Source organism: Procambarus clarkii, chromosome 90 (genome assembly GCF_040958095.1).
Source record: "Procambarus clarkii isolate CNS0578487 chromosome 90, FALCON_Pclarkii_2.0, whole genome shotgun sequence".
NCBI classification, from domain to species: Eukaryota; Metazoa; Arthropoda; class Malacostraca; order Decapoda; family Cambaridae; genus Procambarus; species Procambarus clarkii.
The window spans coordinates 6,421,344-6,447,032 of record NC_091239.1 but is presented as its reverse complement, the minus strand read 5'-3'; the positions used below and the strand labels follow the sequence as shown (position 1 = coordinate 6,447,032).

General features: G+C 42.9%; 2 protein-coding genes across 2 annotated transcripts; both read right to left on the bottom strand.

The window, feature by feature from the left end:
• Positions 1-5,619: 5,619 nt before the first annotated feature.
• Positions 5,620-6,399, bottom strand: LOC138359381 (integumentary mucin C.1-like). The gene has a single exon (XM_069318508.1). It carries the CDS (start codon positions 6,397-6,399, stop codon positions 5,620-5,622), a length of 780 nt encoding a protein of 259 aa, XP_069174609.1.
• An 854-nt stretch (positions 6,400-7,253) lies between these two features.
• LOC138359380 (uncharacterized) lies at positions 7,254-7,592 on the bottom strand. Its single transcript, XM_069318507.1, has one exon. It carries the CDS (start codon positions 7,590-7,592, stop codon positions 7,254-7,256), a length of 339 nt encoding a protein of 112 aa, XP_069174608.1.
• Between the last annotated feature and the right edge of the window lie 18,097 nt (positions 7,593-25,689).

The following is a 25,689-nucleotide window of genomic DNA, read 5'->3' as shown; positions in this document are numbered from 1 at the left end:
TCATTGAGTTTCTTTGCCAGGTGATAAGTTGGGGTTGGTATTTGGCTGATTATAGGGCGTAGTGGGTTACCTGGTTTATGCGCTTAACATTGCCGTAGGCATATCCTAAGCCATAGTCGCCTTGAAGTTTATTGAAATGCACACTACCTTTCTTTGCGTTGATTGCTGTAATTGTTTTGTTTACTTTCCGCTTAAGGTCTTCTACGGGGTTCCTCGTGATTCGTTGAAATTTGGAGTCGTCACTTAGGATGTCGCTAATTAGACATACCTGAGCCACACTTGAAAAGTCTTCTCGAAGCATGTACAAAGGAAGCCCCTTTCATCAGTCCACAAGGAGACATGTATTTACAAATTGACGGAGTAGCAATGGGCACCCCCTTAGGAGTTTTATTTGCTAATTTTTATATGGGAACCATCGAAGATAGGGTCTTCAGTAGCAGACAAAAACCAACTGTATACTGCCGTTATGTAGATGACATATTCGTAATAGTAAAAGACTCAGATGAACTAATTGACCTAAAAAGACACCTAGAGAGAGAGTCAGTACTCCGATTTACACATGAAAATAGTGAAAATAACAGTCTGCCATTCTTGGATGTACTAATAACAAAAACAGGAACCTCTTTAAGCACCAACGTATATACCAAGCCCACCAACATAGGATTATGCCTGAACGGTAGAAGTGAGTGCCCCCAAAGATACAAAGCCAGTGTTCTCAATGCTTATATTCGTCGAGCGCTTACCCACTGCTCTGAATGGAGCAACGTGAGTAGAGAGTTTGAAAGAGTAACTCAGGTATTGGTGAACAACGGATATAGCAACGCGGAAATAAACGCTGCTATAAGAAGACACTTGGACCGTTGGTATAATTCAGAACCTAGAACAGAAACCACAACACCCCCAATAAAATTATATTACAAATCAACCATGCACAGTGAACATATAAAAGAGGAAAGAATAATGAAAGAAATAATCCGTAAAGGAGTAAAAAGCACTACTCCTAACCAAAACATAAACCTGATAATATTCTACAAAACCAAGAAGACTTCCGAACTCCTTATCAAAAACAGCCCGAAGCCGACGGAGAACCCTCTACAGTCAAGCGTTGTATACATGTACACTTGCCCCCACGAAGGATGTAACCTTCAATGTAAGTACATAGGTATGACGTCGACCAAGCTGACGAGGCGTTTGACATGCCATCTTCAATCTGGTGCCCCTAGGAATCACATGAGACAAGCCCATGACATTACTCTAACAAGAGAAATGTTGAACAAGAATACTTGCATAATAGACAAAACCCAAGATTCAAGAAGATTACAAATTCTTGAGGCAATTCACATAAGAATAGAGCGACCTACCATGAACACCCAAATCACGGAACTATTTACTCTACCCACCATGAGAGTAAGGACAAGACAAGAACATATCGATGCCAACACAGAAGACAATGGCCAACATAACAGGCCAATTACACTGGATTAATCTTTGTGTTTGGATAGGAGATGCCTCGTATGGGCCAATATGCCTTCTGCAGCCCCTATGTTTATCCCTTATGTATCCCCCCATGTTTTTCACCTTCATTGTATTATCACCTGACCTAATGCGGGTATAAAATCAACTAGTATTGTAAGATCTGTTCACTTGAGAATGAACCATGGAGGTTCGAAACGTCGTGCAAATTATACAAATAAGTGTAATACACTCTATAGTAAATCACTTCTTTTCTTCACCTTAAAAGTACGAAAATGAGTTTTGGAGAACTCCTATTCCAATTAAGCCCTGATGCTAAGAAAATAGTTAGAGGGATAGAAGCCCTAAACCAGAAAATAATAAATACAGAATATGCGGTCATATTCAATGAAACATGTTTGAAAGAAAACCTGCTGCCAGTATACACCAATATATATATATATATATATATATATATATATATATATATATATATATATATATATATATATATATATTTTATTAAATATGACCGAAAAAGTAAGATTAATAATTCTAACACGAATTTTCTCAATCTTTCGTACATTATGCTTCACTGTTGGAGGTAAATCAAAAATCACTTCTCCAAAATTCATTTTTATTTCTAGTCTGACGCGACACGGGCGCGTTTCGTAAAACTTATTACATTTTCAAAGACTTCACAAATACACAACTGATTAGAACTTGCGTTTCCCTGATTTTATATCTACATTTGAGTGAGGTGGGAAGGGTGATGTGGCATTACATTTGAGTGAGGTGGGAAGTGATCCAGCCTGTACTCCTCTTGACATGCCAGAAAGTATTCTGAGGAAACTACTCCAAGCTTGTACTAAAGAGGCACCCTTCTTGAGCCCGGATGGGCATATGTATAAGCAAGTAGATGGGGTCGCTATGGGTTCTCCCCTAGGTGTCCTGTTTGCAAACTTCTACATGGGTACCATCGAGCAAAAAGTCTTAGTCGACATGAACTTGAAACCGGCCATATACTGCAGGTATGTTGACGACATTTTTACACAGGTACCTGATGTCAGACATCTGCAGGAGCTGAAGGAGGCATTTGAGCAGAGTTCCGTGCTGCGTTTCACTTACGAGACGGAAAAGGATGGGAAGCTGCCTTTTCTAGATGTAACAGTCATGGAAAAGGGCGGAGGTTTCCACACTGCAGTCTACACAAAGGAAACAAACATAGGAATGTGCCTAAATGCCAACAGCGACTGCCCTGACAGGTACAAGAGGAGTGTTGTTAACGCATACGTCGACCGTGCTCTCAGCCACAGCTCAGAATGGAAGCAAGTCGACGAAGAACTCTGTAGGGTAAGGCAGGTTCTAGTCAATAACGGCTTCTCCAATGGTTTCATCGAAGACATCATAAGAAGGAAAGTGAAAAGCCATGCAACCTCCGAAGAGACAACTAACACAACACCTATACCCCCTATTAGACTATTTTACAGGAACTTCTTTTCCACAGCTCATAAAACAGAGGAAAGGGTCCTGAAAGATATTGTTAATAGAAACGTTATCCCTACAGACAAAAATCAGAGGATACAACTGACGATTTACTATAAAACCAGAAAAACGGCCAGCCTACTCATGAGAAACTCTCCAGACACGAAACAGAACGCTTTAAAAGAGACTAACGTCGTCTATGCCTTCAAATGCCCACTTGGGGACTGTAAGCTCCAAAAAACCCAGTATATAGGCAAGACAACAACATCTCTTTCTAGGCGTTTAACGATGCATAAACAACAGGGCTCCATTAAGGAACATATAATCTCTTCCCATAACCAAACCATCGCCAGAGAAATCCTAGTAAACAACACAGAAATCATCGATAGATACAGCGATAGCAGGCGGCTTGACGTTTGCGAGGCACTACACATCAAGAAGTCAACACCAGCAATCAACAGCCAATTATTGCACAACTATATTCTACCCACCTCAAGACTCCGCTCCAATATAGAAGCATCAAGAAATATGGACCAATAGGCTTTCTACAAACACTTCTATTCAATATCCATTGTTTCGTGTTCTGTCTTGTGTTGATACTTTTAATACCCTATTAATATTCTCTAATGCCACATCATCCTTCCCACCTCACTCAAATGTAATGCCACATCACCCTTCCCACCTCACTCAAATGTAGATATAAAATCAGGGAAACGCAAGTTCTAATCAGTTGTGTATTTGTGAAGTCTTTGAAAATGTAATAAGTTTTACGAAATGCGCCCGTGTCGCGTCAGACTAGAAATAAAAATGAATTTTGGAGAAGTGATTTTTGATTTACCTCCAACAGTGAAGCATAATGTACGAAAGATTGAGAAAATTCGTGTTAGAATTATTAATCTTACTTTTTCGGTCATATTTAATAAAATATGTCTACAGGAAAGACTGCTACCAAAATATACTAATATATATATATATATATATATATATATATATATATATATATATATATATATATATATATATATATATATATATATATATATATATATATATATATATATATATATAAGCTCAAAAAAACCCAGTATATAGGCAAGACAACAACATCTCTTTCTAGGCGTTTAACGATGCATAAGCAACAGGGCTCTATTAAGGAACATATAATCTCTTCCCACAACCAAACCATCGCCTGAGAAATCCTAGTAAACAACACAGAAATCATCGATAGATACAGCGATAGCAGGCGGCTTGACGTTTGCGAGGCACTACACATTAAGAAGTCAACACCAGCAATCAACAGCCAATTAATGCACAACTATATTCTACCCACCTCAAGACTCCGCTCCAATATAGAAGCATCAAGAAATATGGACCAATAGGCTTTCTACAATCACTTCCATTCAATACTTATTGTTTCGTGTTCTGTCTTGTGTTGATGAATTATATGATACGAAATTATATTATTACCTAATGTTTTATATTCGAAATGACTGTGGAGACAAATCCAGATTTTCTTCGCCGCCAAGTAATACTGTGTTGGCAAACTATTAAAAACTACAATTTGACTGACGATTAATATTTTCCATTTCCAGACACTTTTATCATTTTACAAAGTTAAACAAACTAAGATTTTTATCTGAATTACTAATAAGAGAGGATTGTCATGTAATTACCTGACACTTATTCACTTAACAGATTTGTTAAGTCGATGTGATATATAATAATTGCCTCTAATAATGTATTACATAAAACTATTTATAATATAAAAATATTTATTTTATAACTAGTTAGGACCCAATTGATGATAATGGTTGCTGGTAGTTTCCCAATTGGAGGTGATGGGTGCTGGTAGTGACCAAAGTGTAGGTGATGGGTGCTGGTAGTGACCAAAGTGAAGGACATAGGTGCTGGTAATAGCCCAAGTGTAGGTGATGGGTGCTGGTAGTGTCCCAAGTGTAGGTGATGGGTGCTGGTAGTGTCCCAAGTGTAGGTGATGGGTGCTGGTAGTGTCTCAAGTGTAAGTGATGGGTGTTGGTAGTGGCCCAATTGGAGGTGGTGGGTGCTGGTAGTGGCCCAATTGGAGGTGGTGCGTGCTGGTAGTGGCCCAAGTGTAGGTGATGGGTGCTGGTAGTGTCCCAAGTGTAGGTGATGGGTGCTGGTAGTGTCCCAAGTGTAGGTGATGGGTGCTGGTAGTGTCCCAAGTGTAGGTGATGGGTGCTGGTAGTGTCTCAAGTGTAAGTGATGGGTGTTGGTAGTGGCCCAATTGGAGGTGGTGGGTGCTGGTAGTGGCCCAATTGGAGGTGGTGGGTGCTGGTAGTGGCCCAAGTGGAGGTGATGGGTTCTGATAGTGGCCTAAAATAAGATAAAGGCTTGAGGTAGAGGCTCAGATGCAGGTGATGGGTACAGTTAGTGGGTCAGTTGGAGCAGATAGGTGCAGGTAACTGCTACTACTGTAACACTGACAGTAGTAGCTCTGGTAGCGATGGTTAGGGTGGTATCAATGCCAGCGATAGCTCTGGCAGTCATGATTGGGGTATTTCCAGTGACAGCGGTAGGTATGGTAGGGGTAGTAATATTGATCGTGGTAGTGATAGTAGTGATGGTTTGAGTAGCATCAGTGCCAGTGGTAGCTGTGGCAGTGATGGCTGGGGCAGTACCAAGTGACAGTGGTAGCTCTTGTAGTTATGTTAGTCGTATTACCAGTGCCAGTGGTAGCTCTGGTAGTGATGCCAGGGGTCGTACCGGTGACAATGGTAGCTCTAGTAGTAATGGCTGGGGTATTATCATTGCCAGAGGTAGCTTTGGTAGTGATGGAAAGGGTAGTAACAATGCCAGCGGAAGCTCTGGTAGTGATGGTTGGGGTAGTACCAATGCCATGGTAGCTCTAGTAGTGATATCAGGGGTTGTAATAGTGACAGTGGTAGTGGTAGTGATGGAAGGGGTAGTACCAGTGAAAGTGGGAGCTATGGTAGTGATTGTAGGGGTAGTACTATTGACAGTGGTAGCTGTGGTAGTGATAGTTGTGGTAGTAACAGTGACAGTGGTAGCTCTGGTAGTCATGGTTGTGGTAGTACTAATAACAGTTGTAGTGATGGAAGGGTTAATAACAGTAACAGTGGTAGCTCTAGTAGTGATAGTATGGCAATTGACAATGGTAGCGCTGGTAGTTATTGTTGCGAAAGTACCAGTGACAGTGGTAGCTCTGTTAGCGATGATAGGGGAATTACCATTGACATTGATAGCTATGGTAGTGATGTTTGGGGTTGTATCAGTGCCAGTTGTAGCTCTAGTAGTGATAATAGGGAGTAGTACTAGTGACTGTATAGCTCTGGTAGTGATGGTTGGGGTTGTAATAGTAACAGAGGTATTGATGGTTGAGGTAGTACTAGTGTCAGTGGTGGCTCTGGTAGGGGTAGTACCAGTGACAGTGGTAGCTCTGGTAGTGATTGTTGGGATAATCATAGTGATAGCTATGTTAGTGATAGGTGGTATCGTGCCAGTGATAGTTCATTTTCTACTTTGTTGAATAGAAATATTTAAATCAATTTTAATAAACTGATAATGACATTACTTCATCTCTCATATTCCAAATGACTGCGGACAAAAATCCAGGAAGTTTTCGCGGCTAAGTAATACTGTTTAAGCATGCTGTTAAAAACTACAACTTGCATGACAATTAATATTTTCAGTTTCCAGACACTTTTACCCTTTTACAAAGTTTAACAAACTAAGATTTTTCAGAATTGTTAATAAGAGAGGATTGTCATGTAATTACCAGACACTTATTCACTTAACAGATTTGTTAAGTCGCTGTAAAATATAATAGTTGCCACTGATAATGTATTACGTTAAACGATTTATAATGTAAACCTATTTATTTTATAACTGGTAGTGGCCTACGTGGAGGTGATGGGTGCTGGCAGTGGCCAAAGAGGTGGTTATGGATGCTAGTAGTGACTCAAGTGATGGTGATGGGTGTTGGAAGTGACCCAATTGGAGGTGGTAGGTGCTGGTAGTGACCCAAGTGAAGGTGATGGGAGCTGGTAGTTACCTAATTGAAGGTGATGGGTGCTGGTAGATGTTGAATTGGAGGTATTGGGTTGATGCTCAATTGGAGGTGATAGGTGCAGATATTGGCTCAAGTGAAGGTGATGGGTGCTGATATTGGCCCAAGATGAGGTGATGGGTTCTAATAGTGGCCTAAGAGAAGGTAATGGGTTGAGGTAAAGGCTCGAGTGTAGGTGATGGGTGCAGGTAGTGGTCCACGTGAAGGTGATGGATGCTGATAGTGGCTCAGATGGAGGTGATGGGTACAGTTAGTGGGTCAGTTGGAGGTAATAGGTGCAGGTAGCAGTAACACTGACAGTAGTAGCTGTTGTAGCAATGGTTAGGGTGGTATCAATGACAGCGTTAGCTCTGGTAGTCATGATTGGGGTATTACCAGTGACAGCGATAGGGATGATAGGGGTAGAAACATTGAAAGTGGTAGTGATAGTAACGATGGTAGGAGTAGTATCAGTGCCAGTGGTAACTGGGGCAGTACCAGTGACAGTGGAAGCTCTGGTAGTTATGTTAGTCGTAGTACCAGTGACAATGGTACCTCTGGTATTAATGGTATGGGTATTATCAGTGCCAGTGGTAGCTCTGGTAGTCATGGTTGTGGTAGTACCATTAACAGTTGTAGTGATGGAAAGGTTAATAACAGTAACAGTGGTAGCTTTGGTAGTGATAGCAAGGGTAGTACCATTAACGGTGGTAGCTCTGGTAGTGATTGTTGTGACAGTACCAGTGAGAGTGGTAGGTGTGTTAGTGATGATAGAAGCATTCCCAGTGACACTGATAGCTATGATAGTGATGATGTGTTGTAATCCACAAGTTAGTAGGAATTATTAGCTAGAGGATCATTACTACAACACTTAACGAATGATGATTGAAAGTACATGTAAGTAGACAGACTATGGATCACATATCTAAGAAAGGTCAATGGATTAAGACCGAAGCTGTTTAGCCAAATTAATAATTCCTGGAAAGAGGAATTATTCTTCGTCAGGCTTCTAGGATCAAGGTTACCGCTCTAGGGATAAGGTTAATCGGATTATACCTTCCTCGAGAGGCTTGGTGAAAAGATTGAGGCCATGGTTGGCTGGAGGCAGTCTTGTTGTGGAAGTTGAACTGGCAAGTCCTTCGAGGTCTCCGTTTGTGGCAGCAGCGAAGTGTAGCAGACAGCTATGTGAGAGCCTGTTGTGATCTTAGTGACCAAGTTAAGTCTGCAGTATGTGAGTATATAATGTAAGACTAACCGGGTGAGGAGCGTTGTAGTAATCATTCCGTATTAGGGACTTAGGCGGGAGTTACGAGTGTGTGTGGTGATCGCGGAGGTCAAGTGGTCTATGGGTATTGGAAGTGTATTGACCTAATAGAGTATGTTAATATATTATTATTTGTCAGAGTCTATTCTTTGTAATTAAATGACAAAACACGACGGCCTTTAAATACCTTCCATATGTTCATTCATTGTGTTCCAGTACAAACCTAGTGGTACGCCTCAAGGGTCTGGTGTGTGTAGGAGTACATGGTGGTAGTAACGGTTGCTGAGGCAAGGTGCTATGTGTTGTGTAATCGCTGTGTTCGGAATGAACCGGGGTTCAGCGTCACGACATATTTGGTGGCAGCGAAAACAGGTTTGGAACACTTTGAGAGATGAAGGAAGTGTGTTACTGGTTTAGTTGGTGAGGGAATGTTCGGGAATTGGTAGACGTCGGGTTGTGTTCAGGATGGTGGATATTGGAGTGAGGAAGGGAAGGTGTGTGGGCCAGTGAGTGGCCATAGTGGGGTGTGGGGCCAAGTGGAGTGGCCACGTTGTGCGGCAGGGAAAGGTCCCCTAAGGGGTGGAAACAGTAGTGTGGGGAACTGATAAGTGACGTTGTTAATGGTGGCTTAAAATTATAAGTGATTCTAGTGAGATTAAGGGAATAAGGCCAAGTAAGGTTACTGTACGACAAAGCGTCAAGCTGGTTCATACACGAGCACATAAGGGGCGAGTAGCCATGACGGGTACGGGTAGTAATAGGGGCGCCAGTGGCCAGGCCACGAGTAAGGTCGGTCAGGGTGAGAGTGGTGATAACACGGCGGCGTTGCTTACGGCGCAGGCGGCAGCGTCAGAGACAATTGGGCAGGTTGCACAGTGGTTGAAAAATGTGTTGAGCACGCATGAGACGACTAATGCAGGACCTAAGGTATATGGAGACATACCCACGTTTTGGGGCGCCAAACGGGATTCGAAAGGTCAGATACTGACGGATATTAGAACATTTTTCTTTGCTCTAGAGAAGGCGACTAGTGTGGGGTCATGGTCGGATCAGGCAAAGATTGCATTGGCATATTCCAAGGTGAAAGGGGAAGCAAAGACCCTGCTCAACTCGGCGGAAATTAGAGAAATAAATAGTTATAGCGAGTTTAAACAGGAACTGATAGATCATTACGATGTGCAGCACGATGCAGTAGAACTAAAGGCTCAGTTAGCTGCACTTAAACGAGAACCAGGGGAACAATTAAGGGCGTTTGGCCATAGAATAAGACTCTTGGGTGATGTGATTGAGCGGACGGAAACGCAGTTCACGGGGGTAGTAAGAGATTCTATGCAACGGAGTGTTTTTTTCGGTGCATTACCACGGGAAAGTGCGTTACACTGCAGGGAAGCTAAGTCTTTTAAGGAAGCGGTGAAACATGCAGTGTTTTGGGCAGAGAATAGCCCGACACATAAACTGACAGAGGATGACATCTTCAAGGAAGTGTCCCCTAAGGAACAGGCAAATCTTGCAGACACGCAAGAGAGACAGGCTCAGCTCTGGGCCCCAGTAGCTCAGCCAGTGGAGGATGGACCCGCGGCGGGGGTCACACATTCCAAGGGCAAGGGGCGAGGTGCTCCTCGACGTAACAATAATAAGGGCTGGGAGCCAAGGGTGTTTCAGGGACAACATACGAGTGGGGTGTCGTGGGGACCCCATCAGGGTACTCGCGGGCAGCGAGGAGGCTATAATCAAGAGGCACGTGGAGGCAGGTTCACTCCTGCTCCACCACGATACACGCCTGCTCAGGGAGCAACAGGAATGTACCACCAGAACCAGGGTACCGGTAGAGGGTATCCCCGGGGAACGGGGTACACTGCGGGTAAACACGAGCCAGAACGACCTAAGCAGACAAAAGTGTGTAAGCTGTGTGGTGACGGTAGTCGCTTGGCCTGGCAGTGTAAGCTTTTTGTTCCGCCTAATTACCCAGTGTGTACAGTAGGGGGTGGCGGACAGTGGTTGTGTACCGTCGGGTCGGGTCATCCCATAAAGGTACATTTACGGTTAAAGGGCACTATCTATACAGCCTTGGTGGACACCGGTGCTTCCGTGTCCATCATGAGTCGTAGCGTGTTAGGATCAGACGTTAGGCTGATACCTAACAACAGGAGATTAACGGCGGTGGGGGATAATGCGTTGCGGGTGTTGGGTGAGACAACTGTGGATTTCCAGCTAGAAGATAGATGGTTTAAACATAGTTTTGTAGTAATACAGGATATAGGGCTGAAACATACCAACATTATCTTGGGAATTGATTTCCTCGAAAAATACTCATGTACCATAGCGTTCAGCGCAAGGGGGAATAAATTGGTATGTGGGGGTCAAGCGGTAGACGTTAACAAGGTGAGGAGTAGAGAAGGAGTAGCAGTAGTGAGGGGTAACTGTGGTAACTCGGCTGGGGACCAGAATATACAGTGGGCAGTCACGGTACCCAAGGATGTCACCATTCCGGGAGAAGCATCCTTAGTGATTAAAATGGCATGTAAAGCCAAGGGAGTAGACGTTGTGCAAATTGAGCCATTGCAGGGTTGGTGATAATGGAGACTATTGAAGACATAAATGAAGGGGTAATTCGGTTGAGGGTTTTTAATCCCTCTCGGTGGCCAGTCACCTTGAGTAAGCATGCACAGGTAGCGTGGGCGCACCCTGTGGAGGAGATTATTGCAGCCATGTCAGTAAGTCAGAGTGAGGGCGATGAGGATAGAATGGATAAATTAATGGGAATAGTGGATAGGATGTCCATGGAAAGGGAGGTTAAGGAAGCCTTAAGGGGCTTAGTCAGGGAGTTCCCGGATGTTTTTGCGTTGAGAGGGGAACCCCCAGGGTGCATTACTCAAGGAGCACATAGAATTGACGTAGAGGGCGCACATCCAGTATATACGAGAGCATATAGCATACCAGTGGCACACCAGAGGGAGGTGAAAGAGGAGATAAGCCAGCTAAGGGAGCATGATATCATTGAACCATCCAGTTCACCGTGGCACAGCCCTCTCGTAGTAGTCAGGAAAAAGAATGGGGGAGTGAGGTTATGCGTAGATTTACGCAGAATAAACAAGCTGACGAAAGACTAAGCATACCCATTACCAAACATACAGGACACATTGACACACTTGAAGGGTACACAATATTTTACCACATTAGACCTACTCAGTGGGTATCACCAGATACCGCTGGAGGAAGAGTCGAGGGAAATCACAGCGTTTAGTGCGTGCAACGAGCTCTGGCAATATAAACGACTTCCTTTCGGGTTGAAGTCAGCACCTGCTGTGTTCAGTAGGCTAATGATGAGTGTATTATCGGGGTTGATAGGTCCCACAGCGTTGCTGTACCTCGATGACGTAATCGTGCTGAGAAAGTCATTAGAGGAGCACATGCATAATTTGAGGAAACTCTTGCTAAGGCTGAGGTCACACAACCTCAAAGTGAATTTCGAAAAATGCAGTTTTTTTGGAGAATCGGTAACATTCTTGGGTCATACAGTGGGCCGGATGGGTATCAGTCCATTGCCAGATAAAACCAGGGATATTCAAGAGTTCCCAGTTCCACAGAACAAGAAAGAGTGCAAATCTTTCCTGGGGTTGGTTAGCTATTATCGGCGATTTATTAAAGATTTTTCAAAAATTGCAAGACCATTACGTCAGATCAGTGGACTTGCAGAGTTCGTGTGGGGGAAGGAACAACAGCAGGCGTTCCAGGTACTGAGGGCTGCTGTCAGCTCTCGCAGTATCTTGGCGCACCCAGATTTTAGCAAACCATTTCTGGTGTATGCAGATGCTTCTGGAGCAGCGATAGGTGGTGTGGTAGCTCAGGTGGATGAGCGAGGACGGGAGCGTCCCATTGCATTTTGTTCACGAGTACTATGTCCTGCAGAGAGGAACTATAGTACGATTGAGAGGGAAGCGCTAGCGATCACATTCACATTACAACGGAACCGGTACATCTTGCTTGGACATGAAATTTGGCTCAGAAGCGATCACAAACCCCTTAAGTATGTGTTCGAGTCCAAGGAGCCTTGTCAGCGATTGGCACGGTGGGTTACCTCGCTCGCAGAGTTTAACATTACAAACTTTGAACATGTACCAAGGAAAAGCAATGTGGTCGCTGACGCGTTGTCAAGGTGTCACAATGTAGCAGTGGTGAGTGAAAGGGGGGAGGAAGATGTGTCGTGGAATGTAAGGGAGTTGATACGGAGTCAGGAAGGTCACCCCCTGTGGGGGGAGGTAAGGAAGTTTTTGAGGGGTCAGCGTGCGGAGTTGAGGAAGTCACTTCCAGCTCCAGTGGATGAGTTTGTGGTTGAAGATGAGGTGTTGTATCATCTTGGTAGGGTTTCGGGTATACGGTCTGAACCAGTATACCAGGCAGTCTTGACACCGGAGTTCCAGAGGACTGCAATGTATCTGTGTCATAACATCCCAGCAGCAGGCCATGGAGGGGAGTCCAAGACGTTGCAGAGGGCACGTCAAAGGTTCTATTGGCCATCCATGGGTAAAGATATCAAGGTCTATGTAGCCTCTTGTGACAGTTGTCTGAGGTACAAGGCACATAGGTTGGGGGCGGAACCTTTGCGTAGGTGGCTGGAGGTGAGTACTCCCTTCGAGAGAGTACACATAGACCTCATTGGGCCGCTACCACAAGCTCATTCAGGGGCGAGGTACATATTTGTAGCAGTGGATGCACTCACACGGTTCACTGTGGTGAGTGCACTCCGTTCTAAGTCGGCAGAGGATGTGACCCAGGCCATGGTGGAAAGTGTGTTAACCAGGTTTGGGGCTCCTCAACAAGTTGTGTCAGACCAAGGGTCAGGGTTTATCAATCAAGTATTTCAAAGCATCGCGAGTGTGTATCAATTCAAACATTCTCCAGTGCTGGCATATCGACCATCGGCGAATGGTTTGGTTGAAAGACACAATGCTGAAGTAATCAGTATTCTGCGGCATTTGGCTGCAGATGATGTGCTTGCATGGGATCAGAGTTTGTCGATGGTGGAGTCGGCGCTCAACACGGCGTTCAATAGGTCGGTGGGAGAAACCCCGCATTTTTTGTTGCATGGGTTCGATCCCCGACTTCCGTTCACGACGTTCACAAGCAAGCAACCGCCATGCTATGCGTTAGACTTCAAAAGTGTTGTCTGTAGGCGAGCAACCAAGGCATTTGACTTGGAGAAACTACATTTAAGAAAGTCGACAGAGGTAGCAGAGGCATATTATAATGCGCGGAACAAGGTCCAAGCAAAGGTGATCAATGAAGGTGATAGGGTATTCGTGAAGCAGATGCACGCTCAGGCAGAAGGTAAGTTGGCACCCAAGTTTGTGGGGCCATGTCGGGTAATTAGCAAAAAGAATGCAGAAGTTAAGGTTAAGGTGCTAAACACAGGGCATGTGTTCTTCTGTCACCCAGACCGCGTCTATACACAGACCGGTCAGGCAAGTGAGGAGCCATACCCTACGGGGAGTGTTCCAGGGGAGAGCACACCAGCGGCTGAGAACATAGGTAGGGGTACGAGGAGTTGGCAATCAAGGGTAGATAACACAGAACAGCCTTCGCAGGACCGAGGACAAGGTCCACAGGCGACGGTGACACATCGCTATCCGACCCGCTCTCGTGGGGTCATGAACACAGAAGGAGCATAGTATGTACTGTAGAGTAGTGCATGGCCATGGTAGTTTTTGTAGAGTGTGGGGTAGTGTGTAGTGTGGTGTGTAGTGGTGCATGGGCATGGTAGTTTTGTAGAGTGTGGGGTAGTGTGTAGAGTGCGGTGTTGAGTGGTGCATGGGCATGGTAGTTTTTGTAGAGTGTGGGGTAGTGTGTAGAGTGTTGTGTAGAGTAGCATGTGTAGTGGGTGGTGTAGTGTTGTGGCGTTTGGACGCCTGGTATGGAGTGTGGTGTTGTGGAGTACATAGCGGCACAGGAGGCCAGGTGGTGGTGGGTACGGTGAGTATCGGTGTAATGAGGTCAGGTGCGTCAGGACGCAGAGCCTGGCTGTTGAGAGACGTGGTGTTATAATGAGGTCATCAGTGGTTGGGTTGACCAGAGGTGATGGTGTGTCGGAGTGGGTAAGTATTATGGATAAGATTATAATGTAGAATTTCAAAATTTCAGATGTTGGTGGTTGCAGTGAGCGAGCCAAGTAGATATACTAATTTCTCATTAAGTTGTTACAGGAATCTCGCTAGAAGCAAGCCAGTGGCAGTATGATGCTTTAGTGACATTAGTTGTGAAATTATTTTAATGAGGTATTTATTGTGATAATGTATGTGTATGTATATACTGTATATTACCTCATCGGCACCATTACTGAGTGTTAGGCTTGAGAAGGTCCCCGGGATCATGTCACAGAGCTTCAGGTAGAGTAGAAGGGAAGCTATGAGGCTACACTCAGTTATTCTAGAAAAAAAAGGGGGGTGGAAGTGAAGCCAACGTGACGTTATAGGCGAAATTCGCCCCCTGACATCAAAGCAGGGATAAGGGCCAGCTGCAATGGTTTTGCAGCTGCGCTCAGGGGGGCCAGGGGGCTCCGAGGGAATATTTTGCAGGTACAGCGGTCGGGAAGGTGTGAATACAGGTGGACACACTCTGGGCGGATGGGCCTAGACCAGAGAGCTGTGAGGGATCTACAGCGTTCTGGGATTGGTGCCCTGGAACGAGACGTCAGCACAGACCCAAGGGAACATGACCCTGGGGTAGGAATCTCCGTTGCTCAGGAGGCCAGGATCACGTTACCTCAGAGCAACGATGGGACATTGACAACATTCACCAGGCTGGACAGCCTGGGTTTTGTCTGGGTCATGGAGGATCTATGACCTAGCAACCATGGGACACGAAGACAAGAGAAGTGATGCTGCCAATTTTGGAGGAGGCCAGTGAAACATTGTGTGATCATTGTAAGCCCTTATGTTAACAGTACAGGGCAAGATGTTAAATTATTAACGTGTTACTAAGGATGAAGAACCTTAGATATATATGTGTTGTGTATATATTAATGACTAGTGTCATTTCTGTAAGTGCCAGCATTCTGGTCCATGTAATTTTATGGTTATGTTTGTATGTAATTATATGTCAGCAGTTTAGGTATATGTGCATTGTTGGAGATGGGAAAAATTATTACAGACTATTTTACCTGTGCTATGATGTGAATATAATGTATATGTTGGAGAAGTGTTGTGAGTCATGTCGGGGAAAATTTTAATTTATTTCATTGTGTGTATGATGAACTTATTGGATGATTTTTTAGTTGTACACATATGGTGGGTGCATCCTCCAGGTCCTTGCACTAATGGAACCATTGCAATGATGCATATGGGGACATATGCGTGTTTAAGGAGGGGAGTGGTGTTGTAATCCACAAGTTAGTAGGAATTATTAGCTAGAGGATCATTACTACAACACTTAACGAATGATGATTGAAAGTACATGTAAGTAGACAGACTATGGATCACATATCTAAGAAAGGTCAATGGATTAAGACCGAAGCTGTTTAGCCAAATTAATAATTCCTGGAAAGAGGAATTATTCTTCGTCAGGCTTCTAGGATCAAGGTTACCGCTCTAGGGATAAGGTTAATCGGATTATACCTTCCTCGAGAGGCGTGGTGAAATGATTGAGGCCATAGTTGGCTAGAGGCAGTCTTGTTGTGGAAGTTGAACTGGCAAGTACTCCGAGGTCTCCGTTTGTGGCAGCAGCGAAGTGTAGCAGACAGCTATGCGAGAGCCTGTTGTGATCTTAGTGACCAAGTTAAGTCTGCAGTATGTGAGCATTGAATGTAAGACTAACCGGGTGTGGAGCGTTGTAGTAATCATTCCGTATTAGGGACTTAGGCGGGAGTTACGAGTGTGTGTGGTGATCGCGGATGTCAAGTGGTCTATGGGTATTGGAAGTGTATTGACCTAATAGAGAGTTGGATATTTCCAACACCGAATACAACACTGTTGTATTCTCATCACTTATTACTAATTATACTAATTATTGTAGTAAGTAAAATTAACAAACACGTAGAATTCTCATGTACTAATAATTTCATCTGTGCAGTAGGCTAGAATTCTCACGTCACCTGACGCAAGTATTGTGTCAGATTTCCTTACAGTAAACACATTATATCCAATGTATGTGAGAATTAAATTCGATTCTCTATACCTAAGGCATTCTGTATGATAACTAATTGCAGATGAATTGACTTCCAGCTAAAAGCCGAATAGAGCGTTGGAGTCATAGCGTCTATCTCGTAATAACGTTAACGTCACCAGTGAATGCCATGGGGAGACATTAATTCCTCTCCCTTATATATTTACTATTCTTAAATTGGTAAATAATAATAATTTCCTCCTCTAAATAATAAACCCGTCCAGTCTTCAACGTTTCAAGCGTAAATGCGAGAAATATTAATGTTCGTGACAGTAATTTGTTTTATGAACGCGGATGCGGCGTGGGTAGAGGAAGGCCAACTCAGTACACGTGGAGAGCCGCTTAGAGGCAGACCTGCGCATACCGTACTCATAAGGAGACGCCATTGTCCAGCCAATAGGGCAGACGTTATCCATCCTCAGATGAAAGTCGCCACTGTGAGGCGTGAATAACCTTGCAGATAATATCTTCAGCTAGTGCTGGTGTCAAATAAGGAACCTTTTAACCTGGTTCTTGACGACACGTGACCGGCCAGCGAAGTGCGTCACTATCCAGGATAGTTCTAACCGGAGCCTGGGACGCGAAGCACGGCTTATCCTAATACTTATACAGCCGAAGCACGGCTGTATCTCAATACTTATACAGTGCCCACAGCTAAGTATATTCCTTTATGTGATGCATCGGGTAAAAGTTTAATGGTAGCTGGGTGATTGTCCGTTATGACGCACGATAACATCTAATAACAGGTGATTAAATTTTGTCACCTGTAACTCTCAATTTCTTGAATATAGATTTAGTAGTTAAATTAGTTGCTACTGTAAATATTTGTCTTGCAGCACGAGAGGGGAACTCTCCATGCCGCCTTCTCCCATGTTAATCCGTCCCTTTCGTCAGCCGACTGAGTCCAGAGAATAAGAGGAACTTCCATGGCTTGTCTAAAGGAATCATCATTAAGCTAAGATTATATTTTCTTTATGATTCTATTGCAATTTCTTATGTGCAGAATCCCTCAGGATTAATATGTGGTTTACTGTAACTCTCATTACTATACTTATAATCCATGTTCCCATCTATGGTAATGATAGCAGTTTCAATATAATTTTTATAGGATTAGATTATTATTAATTGAATTAGTGAACGAACCACACTAATTCCTGGACGTACTTACCTCCAGTAATAACCCCCCAATGTAGGTGCTTGAGGGTTTGATTCATTTAATAATACAGCCCATTAATTATTTCTATGATCATATTTTCTAGTATTTTATCCATAGTTTACTGGTTTCATCTAGGAATTATCTAATGATCAGAAATTCTCAGTTTCCCTCTTTACTATAAAAGTGGGTGGTCCTTCGTAATTTAATTTACTACATTAATATTTAAATAATCAGATTCAAGCCACAAATATCCCACATTATGGTCCTTATCGAACCGGATAGGCATTAAATTTATAATTAAAATATTAACCATTAATAACTAATCCTTGTGTGATAAAAGCTAGACTAACTATTTAATTAATTGTGTCAACTAACAGTGTAACACATCAGTTAGCCTAGATCACACTAACATATTGCTACTTTCACCTCATGTATAAGGTAGCTTTAGTGGGTCATAGCCAATTACCCACAACACTTAGACCTATACCTCACACCGAGGTGAGAATCTTTAGGTCACCAGGAGCAACAGCTCATAACTTTTACAATAACACCACCCTAACACCTGCGTTAGAGTGGCCTCACCATCTAACCATTATATACTTAGGTGGTAATGACATCCACCCCACTCGTCATCCAGCCGAGGTGATCAAACACCTCAAAGCCATAATTTCTTCTTTCAAGCTCATCAGTGATTCAGTAGTATTCACATTAGTGGAACCTCGCCAACCAAGTCAAGATAATCGTTGGGGAGTAACCCCAGAATACTACCTGAGAGCTGCTAAGTACATAAATTTCAGGCTGAAAAAAACGAGTGAGATTGGATGCCACATATATCCAATTTACAGCCAGACCTTACAGACAGAACCTGACCAGAGATGTGTACATTTGTCAGGGGAATCTAGGTTGCATGTGGTTGACAAGTTAATTAAACACCATCAACCATCACAAACGGCTGTGGCTAGCAAGCCAAACTTAACTGTACATAATTGTTCACCTGTGTGTGCAAGAGCACTCTTATAAAACAAAAACAAAAAAAAAAATACAGCACAACTATATTCACCTTACTGCACCACAATAATCTTTACCCATGTTATTAGGTAGAATTTAGGCTGAGATTGTGCTGAATTTGGTACAAACCCAGACTAAATAATTTTATAGTTCTTAGTTAGGAATTATTACGACTAGATCTAAACTAGTCGTGTTGTATGTATTATATTATTTGTGCTGACCCTATACAGGGGGATTAATTTTTGAGATAACTCTGATTGGAGTGTCTCCATAATATTTCTCTTGTATGCATTATTTGTGTATCTATTTTGTGTATTGCTGGATTATCTCCATTAACTCTGATGGTGTATGGATGAGCTAACGGCGCGACGAGAACTAATGGTGAAGTTCAGACAGTGCACAAAATATCTAGCTATTTGTTGTTAGGTAGGTAGGTACATTCAACCTCAAGTGAGGTAAAATATAGAAGTAGTCACCTTAAATTAGGCTACAATTAATGTTACCTGTTCACTAATGAACAAGTATCCAAGCTTCATTAGTAATACATATACTAACACTGTGAAGTTTGAACCTAAGCCCAACATGGCTACTCCTGAACAATTGAGGAGAACCTACATTGGCCTTAAAGGTCATTTGACCAGATTAATTAATAAGGCTGAGGGCTTAACTAAAGATAATCCCATTGACTCTTATCATTTAGAGGCATCAGTTAGATTGGCTGATCTGAAATTTGATCAAGTCAGATCTGCAGGTCAATCTTACCTTGATCTGCTAAATACTGTAGAAACTGATCCTGAAGAAGCAAGTCAAACTGTAGACGACATCTCCCAATATGAAGAGAGACTCACGATAAAATTATCAGGCTATCTAAATTAGCCAAACAATCTGGATCCAATACCAGTAACACTGGGTCTCACTTCAATAATCACTTACCCGAGGTTCGTTTACCTACTCTAGACTTGCCTACATTTTCAGGATTAGATACAGAAAATTGGGACAATTTTTGGACTTCCTTTGAAGTTCACATCCATAAGAAACAGTCTCTAGACAAGGTTTCTAAATTTTCATACCTACTTAGTCTTCTCACAGGAGAGGCTAAAAAGGTCATACATAACCTTACTCTTAATGAGAGTAATTATGAGGAAGCTATAAAACTCCTGAAGTTGAACTATTGCAACAAAGAGTTAAGTATAGCTACCCTTTATTATCAATTGCTAGATCTGAATGCACCAAACAGTAGACCAGAGTCACTTCAAAGCTTCAGACTAGAAGTAGAGTCTCTAGTAAAGGCCTTAGGTACCAAGGTTAATATACCTAGTTCTGAATGGTCTATCAAGCTATTGTTACAGAGGAAATTACCTCGAAATGTCTTGACAGAGCTCTGCTCACATTATAATACTGAGTTTCTTACTCTCGATCAAATTTTCGAGGGGTTGAGGATCACAGTTAATAGGTTAAAGACTCATGACAAAATTAAACCTGAGTCTAAACCAATTAATACTGATATTTCAGTCAAACCTAAACAGACTCCAAGTAAGTCTAATAAATATAAATCCAAACCTACTCCATCCACTAGGAAAAGAAGTGGAAATGTAGGTACATATTCAGTATCTCCTTCAGAGATAACCAATGACTTGTCTACTAAAGAGACTAAGTCTATTAACCAGAGAAAGTGTCTGTTCTGCAATCAGGAACACACCACTTACCAATGCTCTGCTTATCCTACGTATAATGCTAGAGTTAAAAGGTTACAGGAATTGCACAAATGCACCAAATGCATGGGTTCTCATGATCCCAAGAAATGTGCAGTACCACTACGTACCTGCAACCGTTGTAACCAAGGTGTACACCACTACGCCTTATGTAGAAAATCTTCTACACCAACCATGACCACTGGAGAGAATTTTACTAATTCTACTGCAGTGCAATATTGTAAAGTACATCACGAAGTAAATGTACTTGCTACTGAGTCAGGCAATAATACTACTTTGCCTACAGCTCAACTTAAATTAATAAACCGAAGATCTAGAATTAACACTAGGGGTCTTTTTGACCAAGGTTCACAGAAAACCTTCATTACACAACAGTTGGTAGATGAGTTAAATTTAAAACCTGCCAAAAGTGTGAAGTTAAACATTTCTGGTTTCCTGTCAAATAGTGGACCTCGTGACTACAAGGTAGTTAAATTACTAGTTAGATTAGGATCCTCTACTAGCCCAATCCATGCGGTGGTAGTGGATAAGATTCCTACGGACCTGCAGGTCACAGGATTAGCTCGCACTGCGAGACACCTTAAGCGAAACCGCATGAGGCTAGCGGATCATAAAATAAATTCCGATTGCCTCACAGATATTGGAATATTAATAGGCGCGGATCATTATTACAAGTTTATAACTGGATGCACTAGGCAACATGGTATGAATTTGTTGTCGTCCGCAGGGGGCAAATTGCTCACAGGACCCGTGCTTTTCAGACAAGGTCCAGCGTCCACAAACCAACAAACCAATAATGTAATTGTGGCGTGACTAGGCTTAGAGCAGTCACCCCTACGCTTCAGGGAAATAGCCGAGGACATTGAGTCTGACCCACCAATACATCGTTTGTGGGATTTAGATACGTTAGGCATCATCCCTGAGCAACCAAGTCCTGATGATACGTGGACTTACCAGCAATATCTGGATACAGTTGTCTACTCAAATAAACAATACTGGGTAAGACTCCCATGGAAGTTAGATCATCCACAACTTCCAGTGAATTATTTTATGGCAGCCTCACAATTGCAGTCTCAATTAACACGACTGCAGAAGCAGCCAGACAAACTAACCATGTATCACCAACTTATCCAACAACAACTTAACAATAAGTTCATTGAAGTTGTTGAACACGATGACCGAAAAACAGGTCATTATTTACCTCACCATGCTGTGGTGAAAGACTCATTGACAACACCTATTCGTATTGTCTTTAACTGCAGTGCTAAAGTAAAGCCGAGCAGTGTGTCTTTAAATGAATGTCTCCAAACGGGACCTAGCCTAACACAAAGGCTACATGACGTGTTGTTACGATTTCGCACAGGCATTTTTGCCTATACAGCTGACATCAGCAAAGCCTTTCTCCGAGTAGGATTGCAGGAGGAAGATCGTGACTACACAAAATTCCTCTGGTTCAAGGATCCACTGGACCCTAACAGTGGACCTAATCACCTATCGGTTTGCCTCCGTATTATTTGGTGCTACGTCCTCACCGTTTTTTTTGCAAGCAACATTAGACACGCATTTGAGGAAATCAGACAGCCCTTATAAGGCAACCATTAGCGACAACTTGTATGTCGACAATTTCCAGGGGACAACTAATGATCAAGCTGATCTGGTAGAAATCTACCATGAGGCTAACCGTGAACTGTTAGGAGCCAATATGCCTCTACAGTCATGGGCCTCAAATAATAAACTGCTTAACCAGTTAATCGAGAAAGAATTTCCCGATTATCAGGTACCCAGTAAATTAAAGGTTCTAGGCGTGGAATGGAACACCAGCACTGACGAGATGAATGTCAAGTCAGTGCAAACTGATAATTCAACCCTTACCATGAGAACACTGCTCTCATTTGTCAGTCAACCATTTGACCCTTTAGGCCTACTTAGTCCTATATTAATAAGGGGCAAACTCCTAATGCAGGAGTGCTGGCAGAAACATATGGGATGGGATGATCCGTTATCAAGTGAGTTACAAGCCAAATGGCAAATACTCTCAACGGATTTTAATCAGTTAGGCGTTTTGAAATTTCCTCGTAATGCTTCAGGACCAAACTTACCCACCAATTTGCACGTTTTTTGCGATGCCTCTGGCAAAGCATATGGCGCAGTAGCCTATTTAGTTAACAGTGCTCAATCAATTTTACTCACATCAAAAGCAAGAGTTGCTCCCATCAAGAAGAGATCCTTACCTCAGATGGAGTTGACTGCATTGCTAGTGGGAGTAAGATTGGCCCATTGCCTGGCAAAGACACTCAGTAATATCCACTTTGGTGAGATTGTAGTGTGGTCAGACAACGAGGCAGTCTTACAATGGGTAAGAAACAATAACAACAAAACTCCTTACGTCAGTAATCGCGTCAGGGAGATTCATGATTTATCCGCAGGATATAAGTTTAGACATGTCCCTACTAAGGACAATCCTGCAGATTATTTATCAAGAGGATTGACATTAAAACAACTTGTCAAGTCTTCGCTGTGGTTCAATGGACCTTCATGGCTTGTTGGTGGTCAGTGGCCCAAACAAAAGCCACAAGTCATAGTGACCAATATCACCACTCCCATGAAGGAACCAGAGCCTCAGCGAATATTAGCCATTGATCCTCATCATTATTCTAACTTAAGCAAATTGTTACGAGTGACTGCGCACGTGTTTGATTTCCTTGCTAAAGTAGGAATTCGACATAAATTTCCCAATCCTGTCCACTATTGGATCAAGCGTGCACAGAAAGACTACGGAAGCGAATTTGAGAATCTTCCGGATAAACTCACTAAGTCTCTGGGCATCTGGTACGATGCAACACTCATAACATACTACGATGTGGAGGACGTTTGCTACATGCAAAGATTGACTTAGACACTAAGAATCCAATTCTTTTACCTCGTCACCACATCATAACTAAACTTCTTGTCTTACATCACCATCAATATGGTACACTACATGGTGGAGTTTTAGATACTCTCACCGACCTTAGACAAAAGTACTGGCTTCCTCAAGGTCGTCAGACTGTTAAGACCATTATTAAATCTTGTGTAATCTGTAAGAGATACGACGCTAGAGTCTGTCCTTACCCAGGACCTCCCCCACTCCCAGAAGAGCGAGTGGTTCATCTTCGTCCTTTCGAAACCACTGGAGTTGATTATACAGGAGCCTTACTCCTCACTGGTAACCCAGATAATATACCAGTGAAGGCGTACATTTGTCTCTTTACATGTGCTACAACCAGAGGCGTGCACTTAGAGGTCACCCCAGACATGAGTGCTGAAGCTTTCATTCAAGCTTTCCGCAGATTTGCTGCCCGCCGATCATGTCCTAGATGAATGATATCAGACCACCCTGAAGTACAGTCAGTCTTACAAAGAAGACAATGTCACTGGAAATTCATAGCACCGAGAGCCCCTTGGCAAGGTGGGTTCTATGAGAGAATGGTAGGCACAGTCAAGAAGTGTCTAAGGAAAACTTTACACCGACAAAAGGTCAGTTACTCAAAACTCCAAACTATAGTTGTGGAAATCGAGGCGCGAGTCAATAACCGCCCAATCACCTACCTGTCTGATGATTTCACCCAGAGAGAACCACTGAGCCCCTCTCACTTGATCCATGGAGGTCTACTGAGCCCTCTCATCCCTTTAGCCGAAGAGGACCCAGTAGACCCGTCCCATGTGACCCGAGGAGACTTGGTGGAAAGCTACCAGCATCTTTCTAGAGTTATTAACAGGTGGAATGAGGTGTGGACTCGAGAGTACCTCACAGCTCTACGAGAGTACCACTATGGAGCTTCGAGTCCTTACAATAAAGTGCAATTAAAGCCAGGAGACCTAGTGCTAGTCGACAGTGATGGACCAAGGTCCGAGTGGCCTATAGGTAAAATTGTCACCATTCATCCAGATCGACAAGGTGTCCTAAGAGTGGTTAAAGTCTTATGCAGAGGCAACACTACTCTGAAAACTTTATAGAAGCTGGTTCCCCTTGAACTGACTGAACAAGAATATCAGCCAGATCCAGTTTCCCCAGTAATTTCAGAGGACGATGAATTTGTTCCTCCAAGCAACCGCCCCACTAGAGCTGCAGCTCAACAATGTAGGCGGAATTTGCAAGCCTATTACAACTCTGAAGAAGAGTAATTTCCTTCACTTCCCACTGAGATAACTATGATGATGCTACGATGTGATATCACGTAACAAAACATTACATGTCACTATGACCCAGGATATCGCATCACCGTAGATTCTGTTAGTTTAAATTGGGAAAGTTGAATTCTATAAATATTGTGTAGGCTACAAGCAACATGTTTCATTTGACATGTAAATAGCAAGACTCAAGTTCTTGTAAGTCCTTGATAAATCCGGGACGTTCGTTATGTGTGTACTAACATATTAACATACTAATGTACTAATCTTAATATCACTTCGGGATAGGTCAGTACAACACAGTACACTACGACCCTAGAATCCTCCCCCCGGAGTTATGTTGGATATTTCCAACACCGAATACAACACTGTTGTATTCTCATCACTTATTACTAATTATACTAATTATTGTAGTAAGTAAAATTAACAACACGTAGAATTCTCATGTACTAATAATTTCATCTGTGCAGTAGGCTAGAATTCTCACGTCACCTGACGCCAGTATTGCGTCAGATTTCCTTACAGTAAACACATTATATCCAATGTATGTGAGAATTAAATTCGATTCTCTATACCTAAGGCATTCTGTATGATAACTAATTGCAGATGAATTGACTTCCAGCTAAAAGCCGAATAGAGCGTTGGAGTCATAGCGTCTATCTCGTAATAACGTTAACGTCACCAGTGAATGCCATGGGGAGACATTAATTCCTCTCCCTTATATATTTACTATTCTTAAATTGGTAAATAATAATAATTTCCTCCTCTAAATAATAAACCCATCCAGTCTTCAACGTTTCAAGCGTAAATGCGAGAAATATTAATGTTCGTGACAATAATTTGTTTTATGAACACGGATGCGGCGTGGGTAGAGGAAGGCCAACTCAGTACACGTGGAGAGCCGCTTAGAGGCAGACCTGCGCATACCGTACTCATAAGGAGACGCCATTGTCCAGCCAATAGGACAGACGTTATCCATCCTCAGATGAAAGTCGCCACTGTGAGGCGTGAATAACCTTGCAGATAATATCTTCAGCTAGTGCTGGTGTCAAATAAGGAACCTTTTAACCTGGTTCTTGACGACACGTGACCGGCCAGCGAAGCGCGTCACTATCCAGGATAGTTCTAACCAGAGCCTGGGACGCGAAGCACGGCAATCTTAATACTTATACAGTGCCCACAGCTAAGTATATTCCTTTATGTGATGCATCGGGTAAAAGTTTAATGGTAGCTGGGTGAT